Source organism: Pecten maximus, chromosome 4, assembly GCF_902652985.1.
Source record: "Pecten maximus chromosome 4, xPecMax1.1, whole genome shotgun sequence".
NCBI classification, from domain to species: Eukaryota; Metazoa; Mollusca; class Bivalvia; order Pectinida; family Pectinidae; genus Pecten; species Pecten maximus.
Window position 1 is genome coordinate 7,094,152 of NC_047018.1, and position 24,929 is coordinate 7,119,080.

At 43.5% G+C, this 24,929-nt stretch overlaps 3 protein-coding genes across 9 annotated transcripts in view; 1 reads left to right on the forward strand and 2 right to left on the reverse strand.

Moving 5' to 3' along the window:
- LOC117324862 overlaps positions 1-17,355 on the forward strand; it is a 41,587-nt gene extending 24,232 nt beyond the window's left edge. The window contains exons 10-12 of the mRNA XM_033880690.1: positions 1,709-1,786; positions 3,004-3,079; positions 16,681-17,355. Coding sequence (XP_033736581.1) covers positions 1,709-1,786; positions 3,004-3,079; positions 16,681-16,918 — 392 coding nt within the window. The 3' untranslated portion in view covers positions 16,919-17,355. The remainder of the gene's footprint in view (positions 1-1,708; positions 1,787-3,003; positions 3,080-16,680) is intronic.
- A 3,258-nt stretch (positions 17,356-20,613) lies between these two features.
- On the reverse strand, positions 20,614-21,576 carry LOC117324863 (involucrin-like). The gene is made up of 2 exons (XM_033880691.1): positions 21,556-21,576; positions 20,614-21,153 (listed from the first exon to the last, which is right to left on the reverse strand). Exons 1-2 carry the CDS (start codon positions 21,574-21,576, stop codon positions 20,614-20,616), a joined length of 561 nt encoding a protein of 186 aa, XP_033736582.1.
- Positions 21,577-22,864: 1,288 nt separating this feature from the next.
- The window catches only part of LOC117325097 (zinc finger CCCH domain-containing protein 13-like), an 89,591-nt gene continuing 87,526 nt past the window's right edge, over positions 22,865-24,929 (reverse strand). For 6 of the 7 annotated variants that reach the window (XM_033881042.1, XM_033881037.1, XM_033881043.1 and 3 more), the window contains one exon: positions 22,865-24,225. In XM_033881042.1, coding sequence (XP_033736933.1) covers positions 24,070-24,225 — 156 coding nt within the window. In that variant the 3' untranslated portion in view covers positions 22,865-24,069. The remainder of the gene's footprint in view (positions 24,226-24,929) is intronic. The other variant, XM_033881039.1, reaches the window with a different exon arrangement.

The window sequence follows — 24,929 nt, forward strand, 5'->3', positions numbered from 1 at the left end:
ACTGATGTTGGTGTTACTAGAGGAGGATTGTAATAGTGATGTATGTATTTACACCTACTGATGTTGGTGTTACTAGAGGAGGATTGTAATAGTGATGTATGTATTTACACCGACTGATGTTGGTGTTACTAGAGGAGGATTGTAATAGTGATGTATGTACTGTATTTACACCTACTGATGTTGGTGTTACTAGAGGAGGATTGTAATAGTGATGTATGTATTTACACCTACTGGTGTTGGTGTTACTAGAGGAGGATTGTAATAGTGATGTATGTACTGTATTTACACCTACTGATGTTGGTGTTACTAGAGGAGGATTGTAATAGTGATGTATGTATTTACACCTACTGATGTTGGTGTTACTAGAGGAGGATTGTAATAGTGATGTATGTATTTACACCTACTGATGTTGGTGTTACTAGAGGAGGATTGTAATAGTGATGTATGTACTGTATTTACACCTACTGATGTTGGTGTTACTAGAGGAGGATTGTAATAGTGATGTATGTACTGTATTTACACCTACTGATGTTGGTGTTACTAGAGGAGGATTGTAATAGTGATGTATGTATTTACACCTACTGATGTTGGTGTTACTAGAGGAGGATTGTAATAGTGATGTATGTATTTACACCTACTGGTGTTGGTGTTACTAGAGGAGGATTGTAATAGTGATGTATGTACTGTATTTACACCTACTGATGTTGGTGTTACTAGAGGAGGATTGTAATAGTGATGTATGTATTGACACCTACTGATGTTGGTGTTACTAGAGGAGGATTGTAATAGTGATGTATGTATTTACACCTACTGATGTTAGTGTTACTAGAGGAGGATTGTAATAGTGATGTATGTATTGACACCTACTGATGTTGGTGTTACTAGAGGAGGATTGTAATAGTGATGTATGTATTTACACCTACTGATGTTGGTGTTACTAGAGGAGGATTGTAATAGTGATGTATGTACTATATTTACACCTACTGATGTTGGTGTTACTAGAGGAGGATTGTAATAGTGATGTATTTACACCTACTGATGTTGGTGTTACTAGAGGAGGATTGTAATAGTGATGTATGTATTTACACCTACTGATGTTGGTGTTACTAGAGGAGGATTGTAATAGTGATGTATGTATTTACACCTACTGATGTTGGTGTTACTAGAGGAGGATTGTGATAGTGATGTATGTACTGTATTTACACCTACTGATGTTGGTGTTACTAGAGGAGGATTGTAATAGTGATGTATGTACTGTATTTACACCTACTGATGTTGGTGTTACTAGAGGAGGATTGTAATAGTGATGTATGTACTGTATTTACACCTACTGATGTTGGTGTTACTAGAGAAGGATTGTAATAGTGATGTATGTACTGTATTTACACCTACTGATGTTGGTGTTACTAGAGAAGGATTGTAATAGTGATGTATGTACTGTATTTACACCTACTGATGTTGGTGTTACTAGAGGAGGATTGTAATAGTGATGTATGTATTTACACCTACTGATGTTGGTGTTACTAGAGGAGGATTGTAATAGTGATGTATGTATTGACACCTACTGATGTTGGTGTTACTAGAGGAGGATTGTAATAGTGATGTATGTATTTACACCTACTGATGTTGGTGTTACTAGAGAAGGATTGTAATAGTGATGTATGTATTTACACCTACTGATGTTCGTCTTTGTCACTTTTGTAACTAGTGAGCAGTGACGAGTTCGTACATACAGTGAGAAGCCACCCAAGTCTTCAGGAGCTGTCAATCAAAAACAACCATTTAGGTAAGAGCTTTAGAAAAAGGATTTAGCTTTTGACTTCATTCATATCTTATCAAAATAAGAAATATTTGATATTGTGCACACATTTCTTTTGACGTAGTGGACATCTTTGGTCTCAGTATAGAGTTGAGCCCTGTTCATCCAATCTCCAATAATCCAGTTCCTCCAATATCCAGCCGCTAACTTTCTAATAGCGTTATTTTGTAATGTCAATCCCCGATTCCATCTCTGGCCAGACATTTTAGGAATGGATTGCATCTTTCCTCACTAACATAATGTTGACGAATGTTGACCAGTCGTGAAGAAAACCTCCAATGACGACGAATCTATGCACATTTATCTCTGTGGCTTATGTGTAGGCTTGTTCATGATAATCGTGATATTCACATGTTTGATGGTGATGTATTGATAATGCAGGGTGGTCTAGATTGAGCCTTCTTATTTTCATGACAATATAACTTATATTATTTGTTCTTAATGTATATACTTCCCATAATTATGTTACATGTAGTTGTACCATTTCAAGTGAGGCCATAATCAGTTTTGCGAGTGTGACTTGACCAAAGATCAATGTCACAGTGCGAAAGATCAAGGTCAGATTTGGTACCTTTTACCAGAGCATTTTGTTATGACACTGTGAAGCCAAATTGCTCAGAATTAAACAAGGAGGGAACTGATCAAAGGTCACTGGGTCATTGTAAACTAATCATAAGTCAAGGTCACTGGGTCAAATGTCAAGGTCAATTTGTTCATGTTTTCACTGCTGAACATTTTGTTAAGACTTTATGAAGCAAAGCTGTAGTCATGATCAACTGACTAAAGCTCATGTTGATGGTCAAGGTCATTTGGGTTCAAAGAAGAGGAGCAATTATGATCTCTGACAATAACCCTGGCTGTTATTGGGGTGTGAGGGATACATAGCCACAAATGGGTCCTTGCTGACCAGTTGGTGTTCTAGTTCAAATGAGTTAAACTTGATCTACTTTCAAGGTCACAGGGGTGAGATGTGCTGAATGGTAGTTTAAAATCATAACATCTAAAAATATACATATCTGCTATCAGAACTGAAATGACCGATAAGGCTCGTTGGCCTCTTGTAACTTATTAAAGATCTAGTTAGCTATTAAGACCTCTTGACTGCTTGCATTACCACCTACACATATTTTATATTAATGATGAAATCGAGAACCTGTAGTTTTTAATCCCAATTATACTTTCAGAGTCTGGTGCACTGAATTTCCTGAAAGCCATCGCCTGTTCTCCTCAACGCCCGTCTCTTCGGTCACTTAACATTGGGTAAGTGTGTCAGTCTCCACTCCCTTAACACAGAGTAAGTGTGTCAGTCTCCACTCCCTTAACACAGAGTAAGTGTGTCAGTCTCCACTCCCTTAACACAGAGTAAGTGTGTCAGTCTCCACTCCCTTAACACAGGGTAAGTGTGTCAGTCTCCACTCCCTTAACACAGGGTAAGTGTGTCAGTCTCCACTCCCTTAACACAGGGTAAGTGTGTCAGTCTCCACTCCCTTAACACAGGGTAAGTGTGTCAGTCTCCACTCCCTTAACACAGAGTAAGTGTGTCAGTCTCCACTCCCTTAACACAGGGTAAGTGTGTCAGTCTCCACTCCCTTAACACAGGGTAAGTGTGTCAGTCTCCACTCCCTTAACACAGGGTAAGTGTGTCAGTCTCCACTCCCTTAACACAGGGTAAGTGTGTCAGTCTCCACTCCCTTAACACAGGGTAAGTGTGTCAGTCTCCACTCCCTTAACATAGGGTAAGTGTGTCAGTCTCCACTCCCTTAACACAGGGTAAGTGTGTCAGTCTCCACTCCCTTAACACAGGGTAAGTGTGTCAGTCTCCACTCCCTTAACACAGAGTAAGTGTGTCAGTCTCCACTCCCTTAACACAGGGTAAGTGTGTCAGTCTCCACTCCCTTAACACAGGGTAAGTGTGTCAGTCTCCACTCCCTTAACACAGAGTAAGTGTGTCAGTCTCCACTCCCTTAACACAGGGTAAGTGTGTCAGTCTCCACTCCCTTAACACAGGGTAAGTGTGTCAGTCTCCACTCCCTTAACACAGGGTAAGTGTGTCAGTCTCCACTCCCTTAACACAGGGTAAGTGTGTCAGTCTCCACTCCCTTAACACAGAGTAAGTGTGTCAGTCTCCACTCCCTTAACACAGGGTAAGTGTGTCAGTCTCCACTCCCTTAACATTGGGTAAGTGTGTCAGTCTCCACTCCCTTAACACAGAGTAAGTGTGTCAGTCTCCACTCCCTTAACACAGGGTAAGTGTGTCAGTCTCCACTCCCTTAACACATGGGTAAGTGTGTCAGTCTCCACTCCCTTAACATAGGGTAAGTGTGTCAGTCTCCACTCCCTTAACACAGGGTAAGTGTGTCAGTCTCCACTCCCTTAACACAGGGTAAGTGTGTCAGTCTCCACTCCCTTAACACAGGGTAAGTGTGTCAGTCTCCACTCCCTTAACACAGGGTAAGTGTGTCAGTCTCCACTCCCTTAACACAGGGTAAGTGTGTCAGTCTCCACTCCCTTAACACAGGGTAAGTGTGTCAGTCTCCACTCCCTTAACACAGGGTAAGTGTGTCAGTCTCCACTCCCTTAACACAGAGTAAGTGTGTCAGTCTCCACTCCCTTAACACAGAGGTAAGTGTGTCAGTCTCCACTCCCTTAACACAGGGTAAGTGTGTCAGTCTCCACTCCCTTAACACAGAGTAAGTGTGTCAGTCTCCACTCCCTTAACACAGGGTAAGTGTGTCAGTCTCCACTCCCTTAACACAGGGTAAGTGTGTCAGTCTCCACTCCCTTAACACAGGGTAAGTGTGTCAGTCTCCACTCCCTTAACATTGGGTAAGTGTGTCAGTCTCCACTCCCTTAACACAGGGTAAGTGTGTCAGTCTCCACTCCCTTAACACAGGGTAAGTGTGTCAGTCTCCACTCCCTTAACACAGAGTAAGTGTGTCAGTCTCCACTCCCTTAACACAGGGTAAGTGTGTCAGTCTCCACTCCCTTAACACAGGGTAAGTGTGTCAGTCTCCACTCCCTTAACACAGGGTAAGTGTGTCAGTCTCCACTCCCTTAACACAGAGTAAGTGTGTCAGTCTCCACTCCCTTAACACAGGGTAAGTGTGTCAGTCTCCACTCCCTTAACACAGAGTAAGTGTGTCAGTCTCCACTCCCTTAACACAGGGTAAGTGTGTCAGTCTCCACTCCCTTAACACAGGGTAAGTGTGTCAGTCTCCACTCCCTTAACACAGAGTAAGTGTGTCAGTCTCCACTCCCTTAACACAGGGTAAGTGTGTCAGTCTCCACTCCCTTAACACAGGGTAAGTGTGTCAGTCTCCACTCCCTTAACATAGGGTAAGTGTGTCAGTCTCCACTCCCTTAACACAGGGTAAGTGTGTCAGTCTCCACTCCCTTAACACAGGGTAAGTGTGTCAGTCTCCACTCCCTTAACACAGGGTAAGTGTGTCAGTCTCCACTCCCTTAACACAGGGTAAGTGTGTCAGTCTCCACTCCCTTAACACAGAGTAAGTGTGTCAGTCTCCACTCCCTTAACACAGAGTAAGTGTGTCAGTCTCCACTCCCTTAACACAGAGTAAGTGTGTCAGTCTCCACTCCCTTAACACAGAGTAAGTGTGTCAGTCTCCACTCCCTTAACACAGGGTAAGTGTGTCAGTCTCCACTCCCTTAACACAGAGTAAGTGTGTCAGTCTCCACTCCCTTAACACAGGAGTAAGTGTGTCAGTCTCCACTCCCTTAACACAGAGTAAGTGTGTCAGTCTCCACTCCCTTAACACAGGGTAAGTGTGTCAGTCTCCACTCCCTTAACACAGGGTAAGTGTGTCAGTCTCCACTCCCTTAACACAGGGTAAGTGTGTCAGTCTCCACTCCCTTAACACAGGGTAAGTGTGTCAGTCTCCACTCCCTTAACACAGAGTAAGTGTGTCAGTCTCCACTCCCTTAACACAGAGTAAGTGTGTCAGTCTCCACTCCCTTAACACAGAGTAAGTGTGTCAGTCTCCCTTAACACAGGGTAAGTGTGTCAGTCTCCACTCCCTTAACACAGGGTAAGTGTGTCAGTCTCCACTCCCTTAACACAGAGTAAGTGTGTCAGTCTCCACTCCCTTAACACAGAGTAAGTGTGTCAGTCTCCACTCCCTTAACACAGAGTAAGTGTGTCAGTCTCCACTCCCTAACACAGCGTAAGTGTGTCAGTCTCCACTCCCTTAACACAGGGTAAGTGTGTCAGTCTCCACTCCCTAACATAGGGTAAGTGTGTCAGTCTCCACTCCCTTAACACAGAGTAAGTGTGTCAGTCTCCACTCCCTTAACACAGAGTAAGTGTGTCAGTCTCCACTCCCTTAACACAGAGTAAGTGTGTCAGTCTCCACTCCCTTAACACAGAGTAAGTGTGTCAGTCTCCACTCCCTTAACACAGGGTAAGTGTGTCAGTCTCCACTCCCTTAACACAGAGTAAGTGTGTCAGTCTCCACTCCCTTAACACAGAGTAAGTGTGTCAGTCTCCACTCCCTTAACACAGGGTAAGTGTGTCAGTCTCCCTTAACACAGAGTAAGTGTGTCAGTCTCCACTCCCTTAACACAGAGTAAGTGTGTCAGTCTCCACTCCCTTAACACAGGGTAAGTGTGTCAGTCTCCACTCCCTTAACATTGGGTAAGTGTGTCAGTCTCCACTCCCTTAACACAGAGTAAGTGTGTCAGTCTCCCTTAACACAGGGTAAGTGTGTCAGTCTCCACTCCCTTAACATTGGGTAAGTGTGTCAGTCTCCACTCCCTTAACACAGAGTAAGTGTGTCAGTCTCCCTTAACACAGGGTAAGTGTGTCAGTCTCCACTCCCTTAACATTGCGTAAGTGTGTCAGTCTCCACTCCCTTAACACAGAGTAAGTGTGTCAATCTCCCTTAACACAGAGTAAGTGTGTCAGTCTCCACTCCCTTAACACAGAGTAAGTGTGTCAGTCTCCCTTAACACAGGGTAAGTGTGTCAGTCTCCACTCCCTTAACATTGGGTAAGTGTGTCAGTCTCCACTCCCTTAACACAGAGTAAGTGTGTCAATCTCCCTTAACACAGAGTAAGTGTGTCAGTCTCCACTCCCTTAACACAGAGTAAGTGTGTCAGTCTCCCTTAACACAGGGTAAGTGTGTCAATCTCCCTTAACACAGAGTAAGTGTGTCAGTCTCCACTCCCTTAACACAGAGTAAGTGTGTCAGTCTCCCTTAACATAGGGTAAGTGTGTCAATCTCCACTCCCTTAACACAGGGTAAGTGTGTCAGTCTCCACTCCCTTAACACAGGGTAAGTGTGTCAGTCTCCACTCCCTTAACACAGAGTAAGTGTGTCAGTCTCCACTCCCTTAACACAGAGTAAGTGTGTCAGTCTCCACTCCCTTAACACAGGGTAAGTGTGTCAGTCTCCACTCCCTTAACACAGAGTAAGTGTGTCAGTCTCCACTCCCTTAACACAGAGTAAGTGTGTCAGTCTCCACTCCCTTAACACAGGGTAAGTGTGTCAGTCTCCCTTAACACAGAGTAAGTGTGTCAGTCTCCACTCCCTTAACACAGAGTAAGTGTGTCAGTCTCCACTCCCTTAACACAGGGTAAGTGTGTCAGTCTCCACTCCCTTAACATTGGGTAAGTGTGTCAGTCTCCACTCCCTTAACACAGAGTAAGTGTGTCAGTCTCCACTCCCTTAACACAGGGTAAGTGTGTCAGTCTCCACTCCCTTAACATTGGGTAAGTGTGTCAGTCTCCACTCCCTTAACACAGAGTAAGTGTGTCAGTCTCCACTCCCTTAACACAGGGTAAGTGTGTCAGTCTCCACTCCCTTAACATAGGGTAAGTGTGTCAGTCTCCACTCCCTTAACACAGGGTAAGTGTGTCAGTCTCCACTCCCTTAACACAGAGTAAGTGTGTCAGTCTCCACTCCCTTAACACAGAGTAAGTGTGTCAGTCTCCCTTAACACAGGGTAAGTGTGTCAGTCTCCACTCCCTTAACACATGGGTAAGTGTGTCAGTCTCCACTCCGTTAACACAGAGTAAGTGTGTCAATCTCCACTCCTTAACACAGAGTAAGTGTGTCAGTCTCCACTCCCTTAACACAGAGTAAGTGTGTCAGTCTCCCCCCTTAACACAGGGTAAGTGTGTCAGTCTCCACTCCCTTAACACAGAGTAAGTGTGTCAGTCTCCACTCCCTTAACACAGAGTAAGTGTGTCAGTCTCCACTCCCTTAACATAGGGTAAGTGTGTCAGTCTCCACTCCCTTAACACAGGGTAAGTGTGTCAGTCTCCACTCCCTTAACACAGGGTAAGTGTGTCAGTCTCCACTCCCTTAACACAGAGTAAGTGTGTCAGTCTCCACTCCCTTAACACAGAGTAAGTGTGTCAGTCTCCACTCCCTTAACACAGGGTAAGTGTGTCAGTCTCCACTCCCTTAACATAGAGTAAGTGTGTCAGTCTCCACTCCCTCAACACAGGGTAAGTGTGTCAGTCTCCACTCCCTTAACACAGGGTAAGTGTGTCAGTCTTCACTCCCTTAACACAGGGTAAGTGTGTCAGTCTCCACTCCCTTAACACAGGGTAAGTGTGTCAGTCTCCACTCCCTTAACACAAGGTAAGTGTGTCAGTCTCCACTCCCTTAACACAGAGTAAGTGTGTCAGTCCCCACTCCCTTAACACAGGGTAAGTGTGTCAGTCTCCACTCCCTTAACACAGGGTAAGTGTGTCAGTCTCCACTCCCTTAACACAAGGTAAGTGTGTCAGTCTCCACTCCCTTAACACAGGGTAAGTGTGTCAGTCTCCACTCCCTTAACACAGGGTAAGTGTGTCAGTCTCCACTCCCTTAACACAGGGTAAGTGTGTCAGTCTCCACTCCCTTAACACAGGGTAAGTGTGTCAGTCTCCACTCCCTTAACACAGAGTAAGTGTGTCAGTCTCCACTCCCTTAACACAGGGTAAGTGTGTCAGTCTCCACTCCCTTAACACAGAGTAAGTGTGTCAGTCTCCACTCCCTTAACACAGAGTAAGTGTGTCAGTCTCCACTCCCTTAACACAGGGTAAGTGTGTCAGTCTCCACTCCCTTAACACAGAGTAAGTGTGTCAGTCTCCACTCCCTTAACACAGGGTAAGTGTGTCAGTCTCCACTCCCTTAACACAGGGTAAGTGTGTCAGTCTCCACTCCCTTAACACAGGGTAAGTGTGTCAGTCTCCACTCCCTTAACACAGGGTAAGTGTGTCAGTCTCCACTCCCTTAACACAGAGTAAGTGTGTCAGTCTCCACTCCCTTAACACAGAGTAAGTGTGTCAGTCTCCACTCCCTTAACACAGAGTAAGTGTGTCAGTCTCCCTTAACACAGGGTAAGTGTGTCAGTCTCCACTCCCTTAACATAGGGTAAGTGTGTCAGTCTCCACTCCCTTAACACAGAGTAAGTGTGTCAGTCTCCACTCCCTTAACACAGAGGTAAGTGTGTCAGTCTCCACTCCCTTAACACAGAGTAAGTGTGTCAGTCTCCACTCCCTTAACACAGAGTAAGTGTGTCAGTCTCCACTCCCTTAACACAGGGTAAGTGTGTCAGTCTCCCTTAACATAGGGTAAGTGTGTCAGTCTCCACTCCCTTAACACAGAGTAAGTGTGTCAGTCTCCACTCCCTTAACACAGAGTAAGTGTGTCAGTCTCCACTCCCTTAACACAGAGTAAGTGTGTCAGTCTCCACTCCCTTAACACAGAGTAAGTGTGTCAGTCTCCACTCCCTTAACACAGGGTAAGTGTGTCAGTCTCCACTCCCTTAACACAGAGGTAAGTGTGTCAGTCTCCACTCCCTTAACACAAGGTAAGTGTGTCAGTCTCCACTCCCTTAACACAGGGTAAGTGTGTCAGTCTCCACTCCCTTAACACAGAGTAAGTGTGTCAGTCTCCACTCCCTTAACACAGAGTAAGTGTGTCAGTCTCCACTCCCTTAACACAGGGTAAGTGTGTCAGTCTCCACTCCCTTAACACAGGGTAAGTGTGTCAGTCTCCACTCCCTTAACACAGAGTAAGTGTGTCAGTCTCCACTCCCTTAACACAGGGTAAGTGTGTCAGTCTCCACTCCCTTAACACAGGGTAAGTGTGTCAGTCTCCACTCCCTTAACACAGGGTAAGTGTGTCAGTCTCCCTTAACACAGGGTAAGTGTGTCAGTCTCCACTCCCTTAACACAGGGTAAGTGTGTCAGTCTCCACTCCCTTAACACAGGGTAAGTGTGTCAGTCTCCACTCCCTTAACACAGAGTAAGTGTGTCAGTCTCCACTCCCTTAACACAGGGTAAGTGTGTCAGTCTCCCTTAACACAGGGTAAGTGTGTCAGTCTCCACTCCCTTAACACAGGGTAAGTGTGTCAGTCTCCACTCCCTTAACACAGGGTAAGTGTGTCAGTCTCCCTTAACACAGAGTAAGTGTGTCAGTCTCCACTCCCTTAACACAGAGTAAGTGTGTCAGTCTCCCTTAACACAGGGTAAGTGTGTCAGTCTCCCTTAACACAGGGTAAGTGTGTCAGTCTCCACTCCCTTAACACAGAGTAAGTGTGTCAGTCTCCACTCCCTTAACACAGGGTAAGTGTGTCAGTCTCCACTCCCTTAACACAGGGTAAGTGTGTCAGTCTCCACTCCCTTAACACAGGGTAAGTGTGTCAGTCTCCACTCCCTTAACACAGGGTAAGTGTGTCAGTCTCCACTCCCTTAACACAGGGTAAGTGTGTCAGTCTCCACTCCCTTAACACAGGGTAAGTGTGTCAGTCTCCACTCCCTTAACACAGGTAAGTGTGTCAGTCTCCACTCCCTTAACACAGGGTAAGTGTGTCAGTCTCCACTCCCTTAACACAGGGTAAGTGTGTCAGTCTCCACTCCCTTAACACAGGGTAAGTGTGTCAGTCTCCACTCCCTTAACACAGGGTAAGTGTGTCAGTCTCCACTCCCTTAACACAGGGTAAGTGTGTCAGTCTCCACTCCCTTAACACAGGGTAAGTGTGTCAGTCTCCACTCCCTTAACACAGAGGTAAGTGTGTCAGTCTCCACTCCCTTAACACAGGTAAGTGTGTCAGTCTCACTCCCTTAAACACAGGGTAAGTGTGTCAGTCTCCACTCCCTTAACACAGGGTAAGTGTGTCAGTCTCCACTCCCTTAACACAGGGTAAGTGTGTCAGTCTCCCTTAACACAGGGTAAGTGTGTCAGTCTCCACTCCCTTAACACAGGGTAAGTGTGTCAGTCTCCACTCCCTTAACACAGGGTAAGTGTGTCAGTCTCCACTCCCTTAACACAGGGTAAGTGTGTCAGTCTCCACTCCCTTAACACAGGGTAAGTGTGTCAGTCTCCACTCCCTTAACACAGGGTAAGTGTGTCAGTCTCCACTCCCTTAACACAGGGTAAGTGTGTCAGTCTCCACTCCCTTAACACAGGGTAAGTGTGTCAGTCTCCCTCCCTTAACACAGGGTAAGTGTGTCAGTCTCCACTCCCTTAACACAGGGTAAGTGTGTCAGTCTCCCTTAACACAGGGTAAGTGTGTCAGTCTCCACTCCCTTAACACAGGGTAAGTGTGTCAGTCTCCACTCCCTTAACACATGAGTAAGTGTGTCAGTCTCCACTCCCTTAACACAGGGTAAGTGTGTCAGTCTCCACTCCCTTAACACAGAGGTAAGTGTGTCAGTCTCCACTCCCTTAACACAGGGTAAGTGTGTCAGTCTCCACTCCCTTAACACAGGGTAAGTGTGTCAGTCTCCACTCCCTTAACACAGGGTAAGTGTGTCAGTCTCCACTCCCTTAACGCAGGAGTAAGTGTGTCAGTCTCCACTCCCTTAACACAGGGTAAGTGTGTCAGTCTCCACTCCCTTAACACAGGGTAAGTGTGTCAGTCTCCACTCCCTTAACACAGGGTAAGTGTGTCAGTCTCCACTCCCTTAACACAGGGTAAGTGTGTCAGTCTCCACTCCCTTAACACAGGGTAAGTGTGTCAGTCTCCACTCCCTTAACACAGGGTAAGTGTGTCAGTCTCCACTCCCTTAACACAGGGTAAGTGTGTCAGTCTCCACTCCCTTAACACAGAGGTAAGTGTGTCAGTCTCCACTCCCTTAACACAGGGTAAGTGTGTCAGTCTCCACTCCCTTAACACAGGGTAAGTGTGTCAGTCTCCACTCCCTTAACACAGGGTAAGTGTGTCAGTCTCCACTCCCTTAACACAGGGTAAGTGTGTCAGTCTCCACTCCCTTAACACAGGGTAAGTGTGTCAGTCTCCACTCCCTTAACACAGAGGTAAGTGTGTCAGTCTCCACTCCCTTAACACAGGGTAAGTGTGTCAGTCTCCACTCCCTTAACACAGGGTAAGTGTGTCAGTCTCCACTCCCTTAACACAGGGTAAGTGTGTCAGTCTCCACTCCCTTAACACAGGGTAAGTGTGTCAGTCTCCACTCCCTTAACACAGGGTAAGTGTGTCAGTCTCCACTCCCTTAACACAGGGTAAGTGTGTCAGTCTCCACTCCCTTAACACAGGGTAAGTGTGTCAGTCTCCACTCCCTTAACACAGGGTAAGTGTGTCAGTCTCCACTCCCTTAACACAGGGTAAGTGTGTCAGTCTCCACTCCCTTAACACAGGGTAAGTGTGTCAGTCTCCACTCCCTTAACACAGGGTAAGTGTGTCAGTCTCCACTCCCTTAACACAGGGTAAGTGTGTCAGTCTCACTCCCTTAACACAGGGTAAGTGTGTCAGTCTCCACTCCCTTAACACAGGGTAAGTGTGTCAGTCTCCACTCCCTTAACACAGGGTAAGTGTGTCAGTCTCCACTCCCTTAACACAGGGTAAGTGTGTCAGTCTCCACTCCCTTAACACAGGGTAAGTGTGTCAGTCTCCACTCCCTTAACACAGGGTAAGTGTGTCAGTCTCCACTCCCTTAACACAGGGTAAGTGTGTCAGTCTCCACTCCCTTAACACAGGGTAAGTGTGTCAGTCTCCACTCCCTTAACACAGGGTAAGTGTGTCAGTCTCCACTCCCTTAACACAGGGTAAGTGTGTCAGTCTCCACTCCCTTAACACAGGGTAAGTGTGTCAGTCTCCACTCCCTTAACACAGGGTAAGTGTGTCAGTCTCCACTCCCTTAACACAGGGTAAGTGTGTCAGTCTCCACTCCCTTAACACAGGGTAAGTGTGTCAGTCTCCACTCCCTTAACACAGGGTAAGTGTGTCAGTCTCCACTCCCTTAACACAGGGTAAGTGTGTCAGTCTCCACTCCCTTAACACAGGGTAAGTGTGTCAGTCTCCACTCCCTTAACACAGGGTAAGTGTGTCAGTCTCCACTCCCTTAACACAGGGTAAGTGTGTCAGTCTCCACTCCCTTAACACAGGGTAAGTGTGTCAGTCTCCACTCCCTTAACACAGGGTAAGTGTGTCAGTCTCCACTCCCTTAACACAGGGTAAGTGTGTCAGTCTCCACTCCCTTAACACAGGGTAAGTGTGTCAGTCTCCACTCCCTTAACACAGGGTAAGTGTGTCAGTCTCCACTCCCTTAACACAGGGTAAGTGTGTCAGTCTCCACTCCCTTAACACAGGGTAAGTGTGTCAGTCTCCACTCCCTTAACACAGGGTAAGTGTGGTCAGTCTCCACTCCCTTAACACAGGGTAAGTGTGTCAGTCTCCACTCCCTTAACACAGAGTAAGTGTGTCAGTCTCCACTCCCTTAACACAGGGTAAGTGTGTCAGTCTCCACTCCCTTAACACAGGGTAAGTGTGTCAGTCTCCACTCCCTTAACACAGGGTAAGTGTGTCAGTCTCCCTTAACACAGAGTAAGTGTGTCAATCTCCACTCCCTTAACACAGGGTAAGTGTGTCAGTCTCCACTCCCTTAACACAGGGTAAGTGTGTCAGTCTCCACTCCCTTAACACAGGGTAAGTGTGTCAGTCTCCACTCCCTTAACACAGGGTAAGTGTGTCAGTCTCCACTCCCTTAACACAGGGTAAGTGTGTCAGTCTCCACTCCCTTAACACAGGGTAAGTGTGTCAGTCTCCACTCCCTTAACACAGGGTAAGTGTGTCAGTCTCCACTCCCTTAACACAGGGTAAGTGTGTCAGTCTCCACTCCCTTAACACAGGGTAAGTGTGTCAGTCTCCACTCCCTTAACACAGGGTAAGTGTGTCAGTCTCCACTCCCTTAACACAGGGTAAGTGTGTCAGTCTCCACTCCCTTAACACAGGGTAAGTGTGTCAGTCTCCACTCCCTTAACACAGGGTAAGTGTGTCAGTCTCCACTCCCTTAACACAGGGTAAGTGTGTCAGTCTCCACTCCCTTAACACAGGGTAAGTGTGTCAGTCTCCACTCCCTTAACACAGGGTAAGTGTGTCAGTCTCCACTCCCTTAACACAGGGTAAGTGTGTCAGTCTCCACTCCCTTAACACAGGGTAAGTGTGTCAGTCTCCACTCCCTTAACACAGGGTAAGTGTGTCAGTCTCCACTCCCTTAACACAGGGTAAGTGTGTCAGTCTCCACTCCCTTAACACAGGGTAAGTGTGTCAGTCTCCACTCCCTTAACACAGGGTAAGTGTGTCAGTCTCCACTCCCTTAACACAGGGTAAGTGTGTCAGTCTCCACTCCCTTAACACAGGGTAAGTGTGTCAGTCTCCACTCCCTTAACACAGGGTAAGTGTGTCAGTCTCCACTCCCTTAACACAGGGTAAGTGTGTCAGTCTCCACTCCCTTAACACAGGGTAAGTGTGTCAGTCTCCACTCCCTTAACACAGGGTAAGTGTGTCAGTCTCCACTCCCTTAACACAGGGTAAGTGTGTCAGTCTCCACTCCCTTAACACAGGGTAAGTGTGTCAGTCTCCACTCCCTTAACACAGGGTAAGTGTGTCAGTCTCCACTCCCTTAACACAGGGTAAGTGTGTCAGTCTCCACTCCCTTAACACAGGGTAAGTGTGTCAGTCTCCACTCCCTTAACACAGGGTAAGTGTGTCAGTCTCCACTCCCTTAACACAGGGTAAGTGTGTCAGTCTCCACTCCCTTAACACAGGGTAAGTGTGTCAGTCTCCACTCCCTTAACACAGGGTAAGTGTGTCAGTCTCCACTCCCTTAACACAGGGTAAGTGTGTCAGTCTCCACTCCCTTAACACAGGGTAAGTGTGTCAGTCTCCACTCCCTTAACACAGGGTAAGTGTGTCAGTCTCCACTCCCTTAACACAGGGTAAGTGTGTCAGTCTCCACTCCCTTAACACAGGGTAAGTGTGTCAGTCTCCACTCCCTTAACACAGGGTAAGTGTGTCAGTCTCCACTCCCTTAACACAGGGTAAGTGTGTCAGTCTCCACTCCCTTAACACAGGGTAAGTGTGTCAGTCTCCACTCCCTTAACACAGGGTAAGTGTGTCAGTCTCCACTCCCTTAACACAGGGTAAGTGTGTCAGTCTCCACTCCCTTAACACAGGGTAAGTGTGTCAGTCTCCACTCCCTTAACACAGGGTAAGTGTGTCAGTCTCCACTCCCTTAACACAGGGTAAGTGTGTCAATCTCCACTCCCTTAACACAGGGTAAGTGTGTCAGTCTCCACTCCCTTAACACAGGGTAAGTGTGTCAGTCTCCACTCCCTTAACACAGGGTAAGTGTGTCAGTCTCCACTCCCTTAACACAGGGTAAGTGTGTCAGTCTCCACTCCCTTAACACAGGGTAAGTGTGTCAGTCTCCACTCCCTTAACACAGGGTAAGTGTGTCAGTCTCCACTCCCTTAACACAGGGTAAGTGTGTCAGTCTCCACTCCCTTAACACAGGGTAAGTGTGTCAGTCTCCACTCCCTTAACACAGGGTAAGTGTGTCAGTCTCCACTCCCTTAACACAGGGTAAGTGTGTCAGTCTCCACTCCCTTAACACAGGGTAAGTGTGTCAGTCTCCACTCCCTTAACACAGGGTAAGTGTGTCAGTCTCCACTCCCTTAACACAGGGTAAGTGTGTCAGTCTCCACTCCCTTAACACAGGGTAAGTGTGTCAGTCTCCACTCCCTTAACACAGGGTAAGTGTGTCAGTCTCCACTCCCTTAACACAGGGTAAGTGTGTCAGTCTCCACTCCCTTAACACAGGGTAAGTGTGTCAGTCTCCACTCCCTTAACACAGGGTAAGTGTGTCAGTCTCCACTCCCTTAACACAGGGTAAGTGTGTCAGTCTCCACTCCCTTAACACAGGGTAAGTGTGTCAGTCTCCACTCCCTTAACACAGGGTAAGTGTGTCAGTCTCCACTCCCTTAACACAGGGTAAGTGTGTCAGTCTCCACTCCCTTAACACAGGGTAAGTGTGTCAGTCTCCACTCCCTTAACACAGGGTAAGTGTGTCAGTCTCCACTCCCTTAACACAGGGTAAGTGTGTCAGTCTCCACTCCCTTAACACAGGGTAAGTGTGTCAGTCTCCACTCCCTTAACACAGGGTAAGTGTGTCAGTCTCCACTCCCTTAACACAGGGTAAGTGTGTCAGTCTCCACTCCCTTAACACAGGGTAAGTGTGTCAGTCTCCACTCCCTTAACACAGGGTAAGTGTGTCAGTCTCCACTCCCTTAACACAGGGTAAGTGTGTCAGTCTCCACTCCCTTAACACAGGGTAAGTGTGTCAGTCTCCACTCCCTTAACACAGGGTAAGTGTGTCAGTAGTATTTAGTCATTTGAGCAGATAGTAATCATGTTATGTTGTTATAATCGATATGGCAGCAAGATGTATGGTGGGTAAATGTAGCATGGAAATCCTAATGGGTTCCCATGCCATTTGCCCACCATATATCTTGCTGCCATATTGACTATAACAACATCAAAACCACTGTTCATTGCTTAAATAGCAAGAGGTTTTCCGGATTTCTGATAATCGTGTTGTCAATTTTCAGTTACAACTGGATCAAGGGTGAAGATTTAATTGAGGCTGCTCAGCAAATACGTGCATACCAGCGTCGACATTTCCCATCCAACATCCTTGTACTGGACTTCCTGTCACTCAGCGGTAATCGTCTTCTCCACAGCTTCCAGCAGCAGCTTCGACAGGAATACAGGGGACTGGTGAAGGATCTCGAGGCCAATAGCATTGACTTCTCACGACCTTATGCAGAACATGTGGGTCAGATGTGAGGTCAACAATGTGTAATCCATCAGGTCTTACGATAAAAATCTGACTCGAGTAGAATTTGAGCTGTTGTTGTACCCCAGCAGGGTACACACATACAAGTGATCTGGTACAACCTGTTACAGTCACCACTGTTTGTAGGTTTAACTAACATGTAACTTGTTCAGAGTTTCAGCATGGAAACGGCAATAAGTGATTTTGTTTTTGATATCATGATTGATGGAAATTGCGTGTGTGAAAGGTCTCTGATAAATGTATAGTTTATATATATGTGCAAACAAGATAATTTATTATGCACCAGTTTTGTTTCCTGAAAGTTGTATGTGTAGCCAAATGAATTTTAGTATAAGAAGTGATTTGTTTTACTGATACATTATTATATAGTGTAGAGTCAAAGATTTGTGATACAGTATTACCGCCGTATAGTAGCATTATAATAAAATACCACTAACACATATATCGTTGAACATTTTATAGACTATATTGCAGGCCATTTTTAGTCTCAACTGATTTATTCCAATCGGTTTTTGTCCATTGTTATCCATTGTGTGCCATTTGTCCATAAATGATTCATATTTTCAACTTCTCCTTGAAACTCCTGGGCCAATTTTAATGAAATTTTACAGGAACCTCCCGTGGCCAAAGGTCAATGAAAATTGTAAATTATCTGGTCCCCATTTTTCAGAGGTGAAACAAAAATAGGTCAAATTGACTAAAATTTAAAAAAATCTTCTTCTCAAGACCAGATCGAGTAGAATCAAATTCTCTTACTGTGCTTTACAAAAACTGTTAATGTCGTGACCCTGATGTCTCCCAATGCCCTCTGGGGACAAATTTACTACAATAGTTTGTGTATGGAAATCCCAGCTTTTAGCATTATTTGTTTAATTAGCTAGAATTATCAGTATGCGAGATGCTATGCACACATTGGCCCTGACTGACCCTAAAGGGTTGATGGGTGTGGCTAAAAGGGTCAAATTGACTAAAATTAACAGTATCCAGATACTATATGAATCAAATAATCTTCATATGGAAGGGTTTGTAGTATGTATATGAAAACATTTTTGATCACCATTGTTGAATTGCCATCAGATTCAAACTTGATCAGAGTTATCAGTATATACGTATGGGATGGCAGTTTGAAAGTGATCGTTAAGGTTCATGGATCTTATATTATCAATACTTGATCTTATCCAGAGATTCTCACGTTTGGAAATTGGTAGACGTTATCATCATGGAATAATGTGTTTTTCTTAGCATTTAAGGGGAAGGGAGGGGTTGTCAGGGTTGGCGGGGGAAGGGAGGGGTTGTGGGGAAGGGAGGGGTTGTCAGGGGGAAGGGAGGGGTTGTCAGGGTTGGCGGGGGAAGGGAGGGGTTGTCAGGGTTGGCGGGGGAAGGGAGGGGTTGTCAGGGTTGGCGGGGGAAGGGAGGGGTTGTCAGGGTTGGCGGGGGAAGGGAGGGGTTGTCAGGGTTGGCGGGAAAAGAGGGTGTGGATGTGTATTACATCAACTATCAGCATTCAAGTTTTAGGTATTTTGATACAAGAATGTATAGCACTTTGGATTGGACAAGAGCATACCGTTCTACTCTTGTGAATAACAATACATTGGCTTTATCATCTTTAATGGCGAGTTATCGGATTGGCTGCTACCATTGTACATGTACACAGAAAACCTTAACCTTAATGACAGGTGATAAATACCTGAACAACATACATGTACTTGGAATTAAGTCTGGCCTTGTTTTGTGTGTAGAGAATTTGAAACACTGCCTCGGTTTTGCAATATCAAAATCTATACATTACTTTGTTGTAAATTTAAAAATAAATGCATTTACATTATAGAAGTTTTTGTTATAGTTTTGAAGTTTAATTTTATGGATGGAACTATAGATAATGTATTGATCTATTGATGTATGGACAGATAACCAAAGTTTACTCTTCACATAGAATAAACAAATAATACACAAATCATTTCATACGTCAAAAGACCACTTAATTGCCTTGTTCAAGCGTAATGTGAAATATAAACCCAGTACTTGACCTTCCTGTGCAGATTTTTTCACCTATTGTTTGTCTTTGTCTGCTTGTAAAGAATTTCAACTTTCAAATTTTTCTCCAATTCTTCAGAACAAATTTCAATGAAATTTTGCAGAAACCTTTCATGGCCAAAAGTCAACCAAACTGTAAATTATAAGGTCCTCACCCTCCAAGGGCAAGAGGGGTGGGTAAAAAATGAAGACCCAGATAGGGTAGATTCAAATAATCTTCATACACAAATGTAGATGGAAGGGTCTTGAGGTGCTTTACCAAAATTGTGAATTTCATAACTCTGGGGCCCCATGTTTCCCCTGGGGATGGGGTAAAGTTTACCTTATTAGCGATTCAAATCGCCCTGCGTCCATGGTCTGTTGTCCGGCCGTCTGTCTGTTCCACCGTAAACAATTCATGTTAATGCAATTTCTCAGAAAGTTTTGAAGGGATCTTTCTCATATTTTATAGGTAAGTTTTCCTTGGTCCCTATTCTTTGATTTTGACAATTGAAGTTTATTATTGCTATTTCTCAGAAAGTCCTAAAGTGATCTTTCTCATATTACATATGTAAATTCCCCTTGGTCAATAGTTGTGCATATTGCATTTTGGAACTGATCAGAAAACAACATGGCTGACAGGTGGCCATCTTGAATTTTGACAATTGCAGGTTGCTCTTGCTATATTGTGTTATATAAAGTTATTAAATGTTTTGAAAGAAGAGAAAAGATCAGTCTTATATTTGACCGATATGGATCATTCTGTGGTGGGCACCAAGATCCCTCTGGGATCTCTTGTCCACAGTTTATATGGGAAAATCACATTTTTGAACATCATTAATTATTTTATTGAATTGCCACTGGAAATAATTCGGACTTGGTTAGAATGACCAGACAATGGATGGCAGATTGATGGTAATCGGTATGCAAATATTGACTCTGACTGGCCAACTCAGGAGCTGATGGGCAGGGCCAAAATGGATCAAACTGACAGAAACTTACTCAGGCGACTGTTAAAGCCCAATGAGCTCTATTATTGGTGTACCTAGAAATACATATGGCTGACTGTTCATGGAATGTAATGGGATGGTATTGAAGTCCTAGTGAGTTGAAAACAAACGTCTTTTGAGCGGATGACCTTTAGTGATATGTGAACAAGGGAATGAACTATGGCAATAGAAACTTATTATAATTGTTTAAACAATTGTATTGTATAATAGCTTGGTTTTATGACAGGTGTTGTATAATAGCTAGGTTTTATGACGGGTGTTGTATAATAGCTAGGTTCTACGACAGGTGTTGTATAATAGCTAGGTTTTATGACAGGTGTTGTATAATAGCTAGGTCCTGTGTCAGGTGTTGTATAATAGCCAGGTTCTGTGACAGGTGTTGTATGATAGCTAGGTTTTATGACAGGTGTTGTATGATAGCTAGGTTTTATGACAGGTGTTGTATAATAGCTAGGTTTTATGACAGGTGTTGTATAATAGCTGGGTTCTGTGACAGGTGTAATAGCTAGGTGCTGTGACAGGTGTTGCATAATAGCCAGGTTCTGTGACAGGTGTTGTATGATAGCTAGGTGCTGTAGCAGGTGTTGCATGATAGCTAGGTCCTGTGACAGGTGTTGTATGATAGCTAGGTGCTGTGACAGGTGTTGTATAATAGCTAGGTTTTATGACAGGTGTTGTATGATAGCTAGGTGCTGTAGCAGGTGTTGTATGATAGCTAGGTGCTGTGTCAGGTGTTGTATAACATCAAGGTCCTGTGACAGGTGTTGTATAATAGCTGTGTCCTGTGACAGGTGTTGTATGATAGCTGGGTTCTGTGACAGGTGTTGTATAATAGCTGTGTCCTGTGACAGGTGTTGTATAATAGCTGGGTTCTGTGACAGGTGTTGTATAATAGCTGTGTCCTGTGACAGGTGTTGTATAATAGCTAGGTGCTGTGACAGGTGTTGTATAATAGCTGTGTCCTGTGACAGGTGTTGTATGATAGCTAGGTGCTGTGACAGGTGTTGTATAATAGCTGTGTCCTGTGACAGGTGTTGTATAATAGCTAGGTGCTGTGACAGGTGTTGTATAATAGCTAGGTTCTGTGAAAGGTGTTGTATGATAGCTGGGTTCTGTGACAGGTGTTGTATGATAGCTGGGTTCTGTGACAAGTGTTGTATGATAGCTGGGTTCTGTGACAGGTGTTGTATGATAGCTAGGTTCTGTGACAGGTGTTGTACAGTGTATAATAGTTAATTAGTCTTTAAACTGTTGGATTGGTGTTAAGTATTGTTTTAGTCCCATCAATGAAAGAAAGACTGACTGTTTGGTCATAATTTCACTTTGATTCTCATGCCATACAGTGTAGTGATTGCTCATTTGTCTCAAACAGAGGAGAAAAGTATCTTGATATTTATTAGTAAGAACAACAACAGCCAAAATTGCATTTTTATTTCCAATTTATTCAGATGTAATCATATTTAAATAATATCTATCTCTCATAAATATTTTAATTAATAATTATAACATCACAACTGCTAACAGGCAAAGTAGATCACTGAATGGACAAAGAAAATAATTTTAAGGGAGAGACCACCCTTAGAAGGCACAGCAGATCCTTGTACGATTGAAGAAAATTGAGACATCATAGGCACTGTCTGTACAATTGTGGACGGAGGAATATACAACAAAGAATTAACAACACAACTGTATAAATTAAATCTCTGAAAAAATAACAAGAAGTAGCAGTATAAAAATATATCTGTGAAAAACCATATACATTTCCTCTGGTCGAGTGTTTAACAAGAGGTTGTACATTCTTAATTACAGTATATAGTAGGTACCACAAATGTAGGTGACTAGAAAAAAAATAAGATATGAGATATGCTTCTTTCTAAAATCCAAATACTAATATTTCCAAATATATTGAAATTTTCAAGAGATCATGATAATCAGTCTAAATTCAATAAACACAAAACTGAAGTCTATCATAAAGTAAGAAGTGCACCATATACAATGATGTAGAACTATAATACTGTTGTCTAAAAGTATGTCTTGACGAAAAAAGTTTAAAATATAATTCAAATCTGTTGAACAAGACTGACATTTAATGACTAACACAAAGAAGTATTGATTAAATGAAAACTTTGTACGACAATAATGACATGTAAGGTATAAAGCAGAAACTATTGCTGAAAGTTAGGTTTGCTTAATGTTTCTGCAAAATCTATACATACATATTTGTTTCAATTAAAATTAAATCACACTACACAATCAAATGATAAATTGAGGAAGAGTATCAGAACTAAGACTGGAAACAGATGTAAAATCTTAAGATGTATGAGTACAACATGACAGATGACTGAGAACAAATTAAAAAAAATAATATAAATATGTGTTCTCCACCAACATATGTACAGTTTATCACAGCGGCTTGTAACATGATGTTATATCAGTAATGTATACAAAACACAAGAAAAATAGAATACATGTAGTTTGTTTCTTAGATATACGGCTTATCATACAAATCGATTGGTGTACAACATGGAACCCGGTGGACAGTTGTCTGACTATCAGGGGGAACATGGAACCCGGTGGACAGTTGTCTACTGGTGGTACCGACTATCAGGGGGAACATGGGAACCCTGTGGACAGTTGTCTACTGGTGGTACCCGACTATCAGGGGGAACATGGAACCCTATGGACAGTTGTCTACTGGTGGTACCGACTATCAGGGGGAACATGGAACCCTGTAAACAGTTGTCTACTGGTGGTACCGACTATCAGGGGGAACATGGAACCCTGTGGACAGTTGTCTACTGGTGGTACCGACTATCAGCGGGAACATGGAACCCTGTGGACAGTTGTCTACTGGTGGTACCGACTATCAGGGGGAACATGGAACCCTGTGGACAGTTGTCTACTGGTGGTACCGACTATCAGGGGGAACATGGAACCCTGTGGACAGTTGTCTGACTATCAGGGGGAACATGGAACCCTGTGGACAGTTGTCTACTGGTGGTACCGACTATCAGGGGGAACATGGAACCCTGTGGACAGTTGTCTACTGGTGGTACCGACTATCAGAGGGAACAACATGTACAATATGCCTACCTAAACCCCTGTATGTATCTTTTGATTCTTCAGATTTTATTCAGGAAAAAGAAAACATGTTTTTTTCATAATTTTGAAGAAAATAGTTCTTTACTTCAACAGCTAACGTTGATATACTACAAAACTTATACAATATTGTACATTTAGTATTTTATTGGAAGGTTCATCAACAATTAAGTCACATATATGTAGGAGGACAACATATATAACTAACCTTTATAGAGGAAATTCTGGTGATCAAACTACCTTACACTTAGTGATGATTCCTAGTATTTAACAAATCATCTCCTCAGGTTTCTATTTATAGATATTTATCTATTACAGACATTTTACAAAAGGCCATCCCAGATATAAATAAAGTGGGAGCTACATACACCGATATCAAACGACGATAACAATACCATATGATAAACTAAGGATGTTGGAAATCCAACGTTTGCTTATATTTGATTAAACAGACAGTACTATATACCTGTTGTCTTCTTGAGTAAATATAAGCACCATTTAACAATTTAACAGATAAAACTGCTCCTACATTAGAAAACTAATCAGATTTGCCTCTCAACAAATGAATATTGGAATGTAACTCCCAGAGTAAGATAAGATAGTAATTAACTATATACCAGGTAGTTAATGTGGGACTTTATAAACAGCTAACCCACAGGAATCTTTCTTTTGATAATTTATAAACCTATCTAATTATTCTACTGAATTAACACCCCACATTTATAATCATTATAGCCATCATCTTAACACAGTGATCTTAGCATCCAAGATGCTTCATCAGCCAACAACATCATTATAATGAGAACATCACTATGTTTCTCCGTACTCCCTTCTATTTACTATGCCCTCCTTTATGAGTATTCATAAGATCATTCTTCTATATACACAATACAAATCTTGTTACCATATTTTTTCTCCCTGAATCCAGTGGCAGAATGTTTTCGTTAAATTCCATTTCTATAGAATGTTGTTTCCCTATGTAAGATGCTCATTATTAACCACAGCTGAACATTAAGGTTTTATGAGCGAGGTGAGATGGCTGTACGGTTAAGGTAGGGATCAGACACGGACAAGGATGATGGGAATTGTTGGTGCCGTGTCAATGTACGATTGATCTTTTTCTGTATAAGTTCTGCTCTCATGGCCCTCAGCTCTGTCTCAGCCTGGTTGCGTAGCTAGATAAAACAATAATAAGTTACGCTGACATTACATACAAATATCAAGTTCATACTTGAACTAAAACAATCCCCATTATAATTTAATGTCATATTACTGTGGTAACCATGCAGATCCTGACCCAAATCCAACAGTCGTCAATGTCTTTAGGATAGCCTATCTGGTACGATATAATTACTATATCAAGGTATACGGTTCCTTCTGGACATCAAGTTTGGTTATAAGTCTTTTAACTGGTTACAAAGCTTGAATAACCATGTATCAGTTTGTGTAGATTGAAAAAAGAGTTCTCTTACTTCATATTGGTAGACGTACTGTATTACGTGTAGATCTAAACTTTCTCTTACTTCATATTGGTAGACGTATGTATTACCAGTAGATCTAAACTTTCTCTTACTTCATATTGGTAGACGTATGTATTACCAGTAGATCTAAACTTTCTCTTACTTCATATTGGTAGACGTACTGTATTGCGTGTAGATCTAAACTTTCTCTTACTTCATATTGGTAGACGTACTGTATTGCGTGTAGATCTAAACTTTCTCTTACTTCATATTGGTAGACGTATGTATTACGTGTAGATCTAAACTTTCTCTTACTTCATATTGGTAGACGTATGTATTACGTGTAGATCTAAACTTTCTCTTACTTCATATTGGTAGAGGTATGTATTACCAGTAGATCTAAACTTTCTCTTACTTCA